Source organism: Eleginops maclovinus, chromosome 18 (genome assembly GCF_036324505.1).
Source record: "Eleginops maclovinus isolate JMC-PN-2008 ecotype Puerto Natales chromosome 18, JC_Emac_rtc_rv5, whole genome shotgun sequence".
NCBI classification, from domain to species: domain Eukaryota; kingdom Metazoa; phylum Chordata; class Actinopteri; order Perciformes; family Eleginopidae; genus Eleginops; species Eleginops maclovinus.
In genome coordinates, this window is record NC_086366.1 from 1,635,927 (window position 1) to 1,649,880 (window position 13,954).

Genomic DNA, 13,954 nt, shown 5'->3' on the forward strand with positions numbered 1-13,954 from the left:
TAAAATGCGGCGAAACAAGAGCCACTGTGTGCTTTCATTCTTATGTTCTTGGTTTCACATGAGATGGTTAAAAACCACTTTAAACAAGTCTTATTTAACCTGAGTAACTACAGTGTTCTGATTGTGATGAACTCTAAAGAGGTGAGTGCTCAAAAAGGACATTATATGGACTTTCCAATAATTAGATAAAAGTAATTGAGTTATTAAACTACAACAGCTGATGCTAAACAAACCAGAAGTAAAGCTGCACCAAAAGCTCCCCTTTAGATCAGTGGAGTTTTGATTGGTCGAGCTGATTATTTATTGCTTTTTTCTGAGGTGATCAAACCTGCACATGACACCGCTGATAACCTAGAGATAGCCACGCTAACAACACCCCCAGCTGTCAGCGCGCTAATGACTAATAATAATAAAGACTCCGTTTCCCATGGGGCCGTGGGCTCATCACAGCAAACAGAAGCACAATAGCAAAATACACACACACACACACTCTGCCTCTCTATCCCATGCACGCGTCCGACTCTCTCTCTCTCTCTAAACACACACGCTGAAGCTAGCGCCCTCTGCTCCCCGGGGACTCAATCCCCCAGAGTTCATAGCAGCGTGCTGAAGCAGGAAGCGACGCCATCTGCCACGACCCTGCTGTGGCGACGCGCTGACGCTTTCACACGTATGTGGTATGTGTGAAAGTGTGTGTGTGCGTGTGCAGATGGGGGAGGTCAATAAGGATCACGGGTGGAGCAGAGGTTGGAGAGGACGGATGTAGAGACTCGCAACAAAACAAAACTAAACAGTTACAGGTCATCGCGCTCTTTGGAAACGCATTAAACTGAAATAAGGTCCAACAATGTAAATGTGTGCTCCAGTAATCCTCTGTAAACACAGATTTAACTTAAAGGATGCCTATACTGCAGTCAAAGCATCGTTCAGGCTGTAGGACTGACTCCACTGTACTGTAAATGACAGTTTATCTGTACCTCTAACTGCATTCAACTTGAAATAATAATAAGTACATTAAGAGGCAGAGCGACGGATGCACAGTTAAGGCGATATAAAGCAAGATGAATACATGAAGAGAAAGACGTGACGTATTTCTGAGTCTGTATGGCTTCGTTTTGTGAGAAGATGGATACAGAAAGCGTTGAGTCCAATGTGAGGGTAGTGTCGTGATTAACAACAACCCATTATGGTGCCGATACAAACATGTTTACGTAAATCCTATACGGTCTCCAAATGTACGCTGATGTAATGAAGGAGAGGTGAAGGGTTCCACAAGTCAGGGCAGAGCGTACACACGTACACACACACGTACACACACACGTACACACACACGTACACACACACGTACACACACACACACACACACACACACACACACACACACACACACACACACACACACACACACACACACACACACACACACACACACACACACACACACACACACACACACACACACACACACACACACACACACACACACACACACTAAAGCAGAGAGGTGGGTAAGCGTGGCTGTGGCGTAACCTCTCCCCTGGGAATGCAATCAAACACACCCCATAATAGGGTGTGTGTGTGTGTGTGTGTGTGTGTGTGTGTGTGTGTGTGTGGAGAGAGATTACGGCTTTTATTATGGTAATTTGAGGGGGGGTGGTGGTGGTGGTGGTGGGGGAGAAAGGGGAGGATGGGGGAGAGGAGGTGATGAGGGTGGAGGAACAGAGGATGGAGAGGAGGAGGAGGAAGAGGAGGAATGTTGGTCATGTGGAGGAAGCTCGAGTTATTTTTGCTTGGAAAAATGACTTTGATTACCAAAATTGTTTTCCAGTCTCAAAATTTCGGACTAAACTGAAGTTCACAAAAACGATTTTTCTGAACGCAAGTCTTAAAAAGTATAGGGGGAAAATATCTGTTGGGTTTCAGTGTCGGGGATTTACATTAACATGATTGAAAGTCACTCAAAACCTTAAAAAAACGCCCCCTGTTCCAGCTGCAGTTGTTTGTTAGCATCTAAAATAATCTGGATTCTGAGCGAGAGCGTTCCATCCTGAGGATTTTCCTGGTTGTTTGGCGAAGAGGCCTTCACCTCGGCCTCTTTCTCCTCCTCTCAATTCCCTCCTTTCATCTCTAACGGTCATCCTTTCATAGTCAATGTCGGCTCTTTGTCTGGGAGGCCTCTCCTCTCTGTGGATCGGGCTGCTGGTGTTCTCCTGGGTGGGCAAACCCGGGCCAGGAGGACTCCTGAAACCGATCCCTCAAGGACAGAACCGCTAACCTTATCCTGCTGGAGGTTAGCATGCAGAGCTACTGTAGGTTGGACGCTTTTCACCCTCAATGACCGCCTTGGCTAAGCAGCGGTTGCTCCTGGGTGTTATATCAAACCACATGATCCTATTTCTTCACCACAGAGTGTATATATATCCTCTTTTGTACAAACCTAACATCAGGCTGCAGTTTCCCTACAGATGTAACTCAAACCTTTAACCAAATTGTCCATAAAACAGGCAGACCTAAGTGCTAACTAATGAGCAAATATGCGTTAAAAAGCTGGGAATATCTAGATGAATACTCTTCAGCCCTCTCCAAACATGTGCTCCATACTTCCCTTACTTCACTGTCATGTAGAGCACTTTAAACCGTTGTTCAGTCCATGATTTCAACCATGTTGTGCTGTCTGGAATCGCACTAGCTAGCTGGCTAATGGAATGCATGCTAACTAGATGCTAACTAACAAAGTTACTGGCCTTAGATCACTCAGAGGCATTTTTGCACTTAAAATCTCCCAAAAATGCTTCCCAAAGTCCCTAAATGTAAGAGTATTCTGCACCTGTACCTTGTTTTCCAGGATTGCATGCACTCTTTAATGTCTTGAGACAATAAGGCTTTTAAATGTATATTTTGAACAACTTCAAAGTGTTTTTTGACGGTGTTGTCGGACGCAAATCTCCATCAGAGCTCACAGGTGGAGTCGGACAGAAGAACATGCTCTATGACATGAGGGATTGGGTATTAAACAAGCTTTTAACGTTGCTAGAGAGAGACCCATACTGAATTACGGTCTTAATTCCCTTTATAGGGAACAGAGACAACTGCTAAATGAAGTGGAAGCAGACGGTGAAGGTCACGGAAAGACGATTCTTCAATAAAGAGCGCGTTTCAGGACGAGGTCAACAGGTTTGAGAAGGAAAAGGAATCTAATCTAAGTTGCGCTGCGGAAGCCCTGCCTCTAAATGAAGTATTAAGCCGTAAAACAAGTCATTAAGTTATGAAAGAGCTGATATAAACACGCTGGAAAAAGCCTCTGAAGGACGATGAAGGAGGGGTTTCAGCAAAAGAAGGAAAAACAATAAAGAGACGTTCGGAAGGGAAAGGGAAGGAAGGAGGGAAAGAGGGGAGGATTATGTTGGAAGATGAAGCATAAAAGGGATGCATGAAAGACGATAACGAGAGGAGGAGAATGGGGAATAAAAGAGGGAAAAGTAAGAGAAGAGGATGAGGGAGAGAAAGGAGAAAAGGAGGCATAAAAAAGGAGGGCTAGAGGGCGAAAAGGACATCTTAAAGGAAGAGAAAAGGAAAAGGATGCACAGCGGATAAAATGTAAGAGGAAATGGATAACGAAAAGGAAGGATAGAGGGAGGGAAGGACAGATGAAAGTGGACGAGAAAAGGGAGGAAGAAAGAGGAAGAGGAGTAAGAAAGGACATAGAAAAAGGAAGGATAAACGGGAAAGAGAAGGATGAAAGGGGACGAGCGAAGGACAGATGAAGGATACAAGGACGAATGGAAGGGATAAAGAGGAGGGATAAAAATGTCAGGAGAAGAAAACATATTGAAAAAGGAAGCACATGAAAAAGTGTGAAAGCAAAGGAGGAAACGAGGGACAAACAGGAGGAGGGAGGAGGGAGGGAGGAAGGAGAAACGATGGAGGGCCTCCTCCCAAACAAAAGCTGTGGCTCAGCATCTGCTTCATAACACCCCCACTCCTCCTTACTCCCCCCTCCTCTACCTCACTCCGTCAATCGTTTGTTTTCTCTCCGGGTGACAAACGGCCTCTTTAGAGTGTGTGTGTGTGTGTGTGTGTGTGTGTGTGTGTGTGTGTGTGTGTGTGTGTGTGTGTGTGTGTGTGTGTGTGTGTGTGTGTGGGGGTGTGTGTGTGTGTGTGTGTGTGTGTGTGTGTGTGTGAGAGAGCAGGTTTCACATTCCACATTTAGACATATTTTACCCTGTGATAAACAAATGATAAGAGACTTAAAATTGTTCATATTTTCTACATGTGTTTTATGATGAGCAGTTTTGGATTCAGGGTAAAGATCACAACACGGAAGACCATTTTTAAAAAACATCATGAAGCTTTTCTCGAGCTTCATTTGGACGACACTTCCTGATCGTTAGCTGAAATTGTCGACACAGTTTGACTTAAATTGGTGTGACGTGTGGCCAAATCAGACAAATTGGTGTGAAATAAAGTACATTTTCTCCTGATTATTCGTCTAAATTCGTGTGAGAATGAGCTGAAGATATGTGGTCTAATATTTGGTGACTATCAGGCGAAATAATTCCTGATAAATTGCGTTTAGGATCCTGTACTCCTCCTGCTGGAGTTAATTGACCACTTAAGTGGCTCGGGCACAAGGAGTGAATTGAGTCTTTGAAAAGGTAAGCAGAAAACAAATCCTACATCTTGAGAAGGCAGACGTGTCCAACGCTTCACAACAAACTGGATAAATGCTAACTAGCCGTCCAGGTAGCAGGAGGAAAATGAGGAGGTGTCAGATTTCCTGGTTGCTATTGTGTCCGACGCCTGTCTGCATCACGGATGCCAAAACAGAGTCTGTAGTCATAAGCATGTCCCATAAGAGCCATTCATCCGCCCTCCACCCTCCATCACCCACCCTCCACCCAGCGTCTGCTGCTCCCAGGGGGGGGGGATACCGGAGGACAGATATTATCCACCTCTGCTCCCCGAGGGACGGTGAGCTTTTCCCCCGGTCCCTAAGCTCATCGGGGAGTATGTGGCCCCCGAGGTGAGGGACGCTCTGAAGAGTTTAGACCTGAAGCGTGTTCAAGTCGGGGGGGGTGGGAGGGGGGGTAATGATCACATATCAATATCATTCATCAGGGGGATCAATGTGTGATGAGTCTTATGATGATGTAATGATCTTAAGGAGCGGCACCATCAGTGGACGTTTGATACATGAACCCTGACCCGGAAAATGACACTTAATTGGATCAATTTGGAGTTTAATTAAAATCTTAATAGAAGATAAATTAACGGAGAGACGATCAGCTGTAATGGGGCAGCAGTGATTGGACTATTTACATTTGTGGGTTAAATCATTTCATAGGCAGCTGGAAATGTGTTGGGGACTATTTTCAGTGGCAGGTGAATACATGCTTGTGGAATTAGGATGAAGTTTTTGGGATTGAGTCAAAATGAAATACAGTACGTGAGGCTAGTTTAATTAGTCTAACGAAGTAAACCATCAGTGTGTGTATGTGTGTGTGTGTGTCTACATCGGGTCGATCCGTCGCGACAGATCCTTCCTGCTGAAGGACTCCTGATCGCCTGCTGATACCGATAATCTCTCCGTCAATAACTTTTAATTCCCCTTCTCTCACTTCTCCCCCCCTGCTGCTCAGGAATCAATCCTCCGTCCTTCTGAGCATCGACTCTCCATCTCCACGTCAATAAATCCATCGTCATCAAGCCTCTACACACACCCATGCATCCACACACCAACCCTCCACACACCAACACACACATGCGACTACACACCAACCCTCCACTACCCTCCTCTCTAAAAAGTCAACATTTATTGATAAATAGATGTAAATATTTTCTAAACCCATGAGTTTATCTTCCCATAGAGACAGTTTTTGTTTGCCCTTATTATATAAATAACTTTTACAAATCAAAATTACTAAGGTGTGTTAAAAAAAGACTCGTATTAAAAAAGTGATTTCGTGTTTCGTTTCATTCAGGCTGATTACGCTGTTCCATATGACGACAGACATTCATTTGAACACCTCATTACATCCTGAAGTTATACGATTGCTGCTTCTTCGATGCATAGACAGATTATTCTCTGCTTTGATTGATCAATCTTTAAAATGCATGTGAAGGAACGAAAAACAACGACAGACACCTCAATATTTCTTGAGTGAAAGCAACAAATGAGCGCTGGGTTGGCGGTGGAGACAGATGGACGGACGGAGAGGACAGACAGTCATAAAGTGACGGACAGAGTTTGTGAAGTGGACCTCAGGGAGAGTTTTGTGGAGGGATCTGGACCTCTGACGGGGGGGGAGCTATTGATCAAGTGATCATTAGAAGCAGCGGGCCATCACAACTCGTTTAAAGGGGGAGTCAAATGGCTGCGGATCGATGGGAGGAACTAGATTAACGTCCCCTGAATGCATCGTCTTAATGGTGATGATGGTTAGTCCTCAAATCTGTGAGTCTTTAATCATTTATGCAGCATTCCTCTCCATTTCCCAGCCGAAAGGACCTTCATTTGCTGCTTTTTTCTGAGGTTTCTTCCTGATTTTTCCCTCATTTAAGTTCATTTGGGTGGTTTTTCTTTACCCACACCAAGATCGTTTTGTGCTGTACGGATCATTTTTAATTTAACGTCATAATGAGTCAGTTTCACACTTCTTTAGTCGCCCAAATAATCTGTGTTGAGGTTTGAGCTCTACACTCGTCAATGACGTCTAAAAAACACACTTTTCGTAATGAAATTTGGTGCTTTCGTCTTGTTTTGAGTCACATTCATGTCTTTAAATCAAACATCTATTGAAGTTTTGAAACATTTAAAAACATTTTACAGCAAGAGGATCCATCCTTTGTTGCTTTACCTGAATTCTTACATTTTGTCCCAAATTAAAGTGATTTTTAGGAGGTTTTCTTTATCTAGATCGAGGTCATTGTGTGCCGTACAGACTGATGACATTAGGTTGTATAAATCAAAGGTGGCTGCGTAAAGATCATATTTAATCAGCTGTTTTAGTCATGAGTGAGAACAAGAAGGAAGTTGAACTTCACTAAACTGCTCCCTGGTTTTAATTCACTCATTAACTGATTGGAAAAATCAGAACTTTGGCCAGAAAATGAAATGATTATATAGGGAAAAGCAATAAAGCCTTTATATCCTCGAACAACAACAGGAAAGAATAATAAATGATATACAAATAAAGATCTGTAATTTCATACGGAAGTTAATCACAATTACTGTTCCATGATTTTAGATTTAATACGTTCCTGATCAAAGAAACTGATCAAATGTCCCATAAAGTATCTTGTTGGTTTGTTATTTTTGCTCCTGTCATTGTGATTGACTTCCGAACTCAGTCTGCTGCCGTGTGTGTGTGTGTGTGTGTGTGTGTGTGTGTGTGTGTTGGCGTCAGATGGGCAGTTTGTGGGGATGAATGATGGGACAGGGGCATATGGAGGGTTGGCACACACACACACACACACACAGTTGGATCATTCAAACAAACACTGACACAAACCTCGCTGCAAGGGTGTCAATAAAAACACACATGTTCAGAGAGAGCTGGAGGAGGACTCATCTGGACCGAGGCGGGGAACACACACACACACACACACACACACACACACACACACACACACACACACACACACACACACACACACACACACACACACACACACACACACACACACACACACACACACACACACACACACACACACACACACACACACACACACACACACACACACACACACACACACACACACACACACACACACACCAGTCGTACAAAAAAACCTGAACTTTTTGCAGAATTTCGGTCTAACACGCAGAAAGGTTCCCTGTGTTCCCGTAATGGAAGAAATGGGAGTACTATTACAAAACAAACTATGACGACCAACACAAGCACATAATAATCACTCACACACACACACACACCAGTGATTGCACTCACCTCTGTCAAACTCATCTGGGATCTGCAGGAGAAATGAAACAGAGATTAGATTTGAGAACAAACATCTGGAGGGCGATAATCAATCAGTATTTCATCAGAGTGTGACGGGACCTCTCAAGGTGCGTGTATGTGTGTGCGTGGTGAAAACTAACTAATGACGGAATGACAAACACGACTATAACGAGGTACTGATGGATAATATCTAGAAAATAACCTCATAGATCGAGGAGGAGAAGAAGAAGAAGAACAACAACAACAACAACAACAACGGGACACCTCGGTATTATGTTGAGAAAGAATGGTAGAAGGAGGAGAGAGTGTAAAAGGAGGCAGGAGCTCAAGGTGCAGTGTGTGGCGCCCCCTGGTGGCTCACATGTGCATTACCACACACACACACACACACACACACACACACACACACACACACACACACACACACACACACACACACACACACACACACACACACACACACACACACACAATGAATGATCCAACAAACTAAATATTATTAGAGTACCGTACAGTATTTTACTGTAATGAAAATAATAAAGAAATACAAAATGGATAAATATATAAAACCCTCCAAACTAAAACCAGTGTGACGAGCTAAAACTACTTCTTCTGACGTCCCAAAATATTACTTTTCCCGTAAACTGTCCTAACAAGAGGCTGGACCAGAGATTGAGAAACAGTACAAGTCATTAGTTATCTTTCAATTCACGGCAGCTCTCGTTGCAAATGATCAACTTTTTTTTGATGTCCAATTTAGGTAAACATCTCTGTGGGTTAGACTGCATCTACAACATGTTTAAGGACACCTATCTGCACAGTGGGAGCAACCATATGAATTCATATTAAACGTGTCTCGGGTCCAAAGCGCAACTCTGGTCCCCACAAACACAGCCGGAAGGTATGATCAGTCCTCCAGATTGTGCACGCTATTTCCAGAACATGTTTGACGGATTATCGTTATGCAAAGTGTCGGGGACAAAATTGTGCATACCCAGAAGTGGCAGAGACACGGCCCCAGCGTCCGCAGTATAAACGATCGTACTGCAGGCCGTTGATTGGTTGGAAAACTAGCTATGTATTGCGAAATTGCACCATGGATAAAAAGCAGAGCGCTGTCTAAGATTCCTAATACAGTACGATCAACTTCATACCAAACAAAACCACAGCCCCCTTCGTGCTTCAGCGTACACATCACTATAAGCCTTTCATTTAGTAGAATCGCCCTCAAAACACTCTGAGAAGTGTGTCCCAGCTTCCCTCAGCGACTCGTTAACAATTAGCTGAAGAGGAGTGTGTCCTTTTGAAGAGTTCACTCCCACAGTTTCCCCTCCGACAGCGGGGGCATGTGCCCTGTAACGAGGGGGGAGGGTTTGGGTTTGAGGGGAGTGTGCCTCTGGGCTTTGAAGAGATCAGTCGGCCTGTTGGCTGGAGGCAGGAAGCAGCCTCTGGGTTTATAATGTGTCAGAGCGGGAGAGAGAGAGAGAGAGAGGGAGGGAGGGAGGGAGGGAGAGGGAGAGGCTCCTTTTACAATATCTGCTTCCCGGAGGAGAGGACCAGCTCCGGTTCCCACGACCACAAAACATCTCAAGACCATTAACTGAGACGCTTTATCCTGGACTCAATCTCCCGCAGACACACGGCGGCATTCCTATAACTGATGTCTTTGCCGAGGATATCCAATCTGTCCATTTCTGCAGAAAAGCATCGCTTGGTTTGCACTATGTCTGATTATGGGGACACATATCATGGTTGCATCATTTAAAAAAACATTGTGAGACATTTGTGCTAATGTAAAATATCTGCATCAAGATAAGACTGGGGTTTGTTCATAGTGTAACTCCTGGAGGGAAACTATGAAGAAATGGTGCCAAAGCTTCGCCTGAAAAGTGAATCAAAGCAGCTTTAAATGCCATTTTGGGCCAAACTCTTCCCAATAAACACATTTTTGCATAAACTAAGTCGTTTTTTGTGCCGATTAAATACAAAAGTCTCACGTTAACGGCTTTTTTTAATCTAAAAAACTTTAATGCGGCTTCCTGCCTCAGAATTACAGAGATGTGTTGCTTCTCTTCTTTTTGCAAAACCAGTGCCACCAGTTGTTCAAAGACTTCCTCGTTCCCTTTGAGAAACTAGGATGGAACACACACACACACACACACACACACACACACACACACACACACACACACACACACACACACACACACACACACACACACACACACACACACACACACACACACACACACACACACACACACACACACACACACACACACACACACACACACACACACACACAGACACAGACACAGACACACAGAAGTGTTGTCTTTGAACCACATTTCCCAGACAGCAGCGGCACACGCCACATGTCGGCATCCTGTTTAACAAATGTCTGGGAGGCTAAAGACAGGGAGGTGAGAGAAGTGTGTGCAGGAGTGTGTCGTCTGTGACAGGTGAGATAAGTGTGTGTGTGTGTGTGTGTGTCCTTTGAAGAAAGCAATCCTCCCAGACTGTAAGGAAGTGAATGCAGCGAGACAAAAGAGCGTCCATCTCTCCACAGACACACTAATGTGCAATTTCACATTTTAATAAACTGATTATTGAGCTGCTGATGTACAAATAAAGGCATACATTTGAGATCATAAGAGGTGCTGTTTGCAACGGTTTTGATGTCCTGAACCTGAATTATTTTATCCGAGCTCAGTTGTCTTGTTTTTACTTTGCTTTTTAACGACGTCTTTAATGCTAATACTCTGCTTTCTTGTCCCAGTGTGCCTACCTCAACAAATGTTCAAATCAAAAGTCTGCACTCATTTTAAAATGTGAATACTCGATCGGTGCATCAAAACTGTGCCAAAAAAAATGGAAAAAAGATTCTGATGATCCATTAATTGGGTGATTTTGTCCAAATATGTCTTGCTAATGTTCACATCTCGCATGAAAATAAGACTTGAATAAGACAACATTTGATCTCTGCATGTGTTCTTTCAAAAAAAGGGGAATTTGATGATCATTTAAAGCATCTTACTGTCATAACGGGAATGTTTGAACCTGAAATATCTAATATAGCTTGTTATTCTGTCTTTACCCGGCTTATTAATGACTGTTTTATGCCCTTTATTGCACTATTTCCTTCATGCATTCATCTTTATGGACGACTTTATGTCTACTAAGTCTAAATCCTCTGGCATTCTTCCTGCAGGAGTTTAAGTTAAGAGACTAAAAATCTCTTTCCCAGGTCGACAGCTTCCAGTCTGGGTGACAAAGGGACTTAGCAGGGAGCCGCCCCGACACATCTCGTCTCTTTGGTCCAAACAAAAGGACCCTAATGTGAGAGAAGTGTGTCCTTTGAAGAGGGACGTCTTCCCGGGAAAACACTTCCGACAGGGGGAGCCGTGTCTGAGACCCCCCCCCATAAAGAGGAGGCTTTACTGCCGTGGTGTTGGACAGACTGAGGGTCATAAACGACCAAATCTGTTAATATCATCCGATGCACAAGCAGAAATGTCCAGATTAAAGTCAGCTACGCTACAACGTTTACTTATTTTAACAAGTAAGAAACCCTTTATAAAATGCATTTCAAATGTCCGAAAATAGAGATCTAAAGCAGGAAATCTCCATATTTTTGGCATGAAAAGGTACTTAAAAATCACATTTTCCACATTATTAATGCACAACATATTGATCTGCTACCTAAATGATGTAATAACACCATAAAACCACAGCAAGTAGGAAGAGAGTTACACTTTTTACCCTTTCACTACAGGTTTAAGGATATCAGTCCTAAATCCAGTTTAAAAGAAGGATCTGATTATGTATGTCTGTCTATCTTTATCTACCTATTACATATCTATTCATCCATTAAGGTATCCTTCTGTGTTTCTATCTACCTACATATCTATATATCTATCTTGTTAGAGAACTTAAGAAATTAGTCCTAGAATGAGATTGCATTTTAACCCCCGTCTAATAACCGGTGCGATGCTACGATGCTAACTTCCTGCTTTGAGCTGTACAAATAAATAAGTGATTCCTGTAGCTTTACACATGCATCCCTTGAAGTAGACCTCGACGGTACTTGAGAGGAGTGGAAGTGCGGGTCGTTAGGGAGAGGAGGAGGATAATTAACCCTTTGAAGTCTGTGAGGTGCTGGTCTCAGACGGACCCGATGTCTCGGCTACGTGTGGAGTGTGCTGCGGCGCCTCGGAGCAGAGGAACAAAGGCAGGACGCTGCAGGTGAGAGAAGTGTGCCGCTTCCTCTCCCACACTCCGCATTCACACCACACACACACCTGAGAAGTGTGCCCCTTTACAACAGGAATAGGAACCAAACACCGGCCACTCATCACTGAAGGAAGAGGGGAAGCAATAAAAGGAGGAGGAGGTTCACAGAGACATGTCGAAAGTGTGCAGGGGGAAAATGTGGGAAAATCTTAAAACACAGGAGCTGACAGCTACTGTGCAAAATCACGCCTGCAGCAAGGGTGTGTGTGTGTGTGTGTGTGTGTGTGTGTGTGTGTGTGTGTGTGTGTAACAGTGACTCACCACGTTTCCTTGATCGTCTACCGAGTTGGTTCCTAAAAAATTAAGAAAAATGTTAATTAACTTCATTTTTTGACAGAAAAACAAGTCTTCATAAACATCGTATAACTAATAGATAAATACGGAGCAAAAATAACCTCTTTCACCGTCTCCAAAGCACCTTGTCTGGAGCTGACAGCTGTCACTGAATGGCACACCGCACTCTCAAACAAAATGAATTACTATTGGCGAAAACAATTCCTGATTAAACTGAAAACTGAACCACATTTAGATTTATAAATAGGCTTTTTTTGGGTCAAATTCAAATATTGAAATCACAGGGGCAATTTGGGATGGTATTTGCCCCAGATGTTTGAAGACGCATTGCCTTTACACACAATCAGCCCCTAGGATTGAGTGTAAAGGGGCACAAAATTACCTGAGTTAGGGGTCCAAAGATAATTAACGGTCAACAACACAGACGTTAAAGTAATCGTATAATCAAAAAAGCTTGTTTCAGTCACTCAGCATGCAACTCACACAAGTATTCCTCTGGTTGTATCACAGTATTATTTTGCATCACAAACACCTGTACGCGTGACAACAGAAAAACCACAGCGAGAAACACACTCAGAAAGAGGCCGATTTCTTTGTGTTTTTGCCAGGTTATAATCCATCATCGTCAGAGATCATTGAAGGACTAATCCACACGCCCGAGGCATTAATAAATCCCAAGCTATAAGAGAGCAATAATCCAATTCAGTAATCCACGTCGTAATTAATCCATGAAACGGACGAGATGAGGAGAAAGTTCAAAGTAAGTGGGAAGTCTCCAACAAAAAAATGGGAGATATTTAACATCCAAAGTAGTTTCTGAAAGTATAGAGACCGTCTTCTGTCTGCTCCCTCCGTCAGAAACCAACCGTGCCTCAACAATTCCCAGAAATGCATCCATTGCATCCAATAGTTTGAAGGAAGAATAAAAGCAAGAAAATCCAAACATTTTCGTCCCAGGAAGAAACACCGACTGAAGGGTCACTACAAAGCTGGAAGACCTTTAATCCAAGCACAGGTCAACCCCCCCAGTCAACCCAAGACCCCCAGTCAAATAAGAAAATCCTTAAAATCCACTCCAGAAGAGGACTCACTAGAAGTTAAAGTAACACGTCTCTTTCCTAGCGAAGTTAAACTGCCTCGTGTATTTTCTACCTGACGACTGAATTAAGAGTCTCTCTTTGTCTGACTCCTCTCTGACAGCTACCTCCTCCCCTCTGTGGGCGGGCCCTCCAGACAGGAAGCAGAGGAGGATCAACCAATCAAAAGCCTTGTTGGTAAGAGGGAGGGGGGGCTCCAGTAAAAGTAGAAGTACTCAGGTCTTGTACTTGAGTAAAGTAGAAGTACTCAGATCTTGTACTTGAGTAAAGTAGAAGTACTCAGGTCTTGTACTTGAGTAAAGTAGA

The 13,954-nt window shown here is 43.5% G+C and overlaps 1 protein-coding gene across 1 annotated transcript in view; it reads right to left on the minus strand.

Moving 5' to 3' along the window:
* The window catches only part of timm50 (translocase of inner mitochondrial membrane 50 homolog (S. cerevisiae)), a 29,669-nt gene that overhangs the window by 11,517 nt on the left and 4,198 nt on the right, over nt 1-13,954 (minus strand). Inside the window, exons 3-4 of the mRNA XM_063906500.1 lie at nt 12,519-12,550; nt 7,953-7,974 (exon numbers count right to left, since the gene is read on the minus strand). Of these exons, the coding sequence (XP_063762570.1) occupies nt 7,953-7,974; nt 12,519-12,550 (54 nt within the window). The remainder of the gene's footprint in view (nt 1-7,952; nt 7,975-12,518; nt 12,551-13,954) is intronic.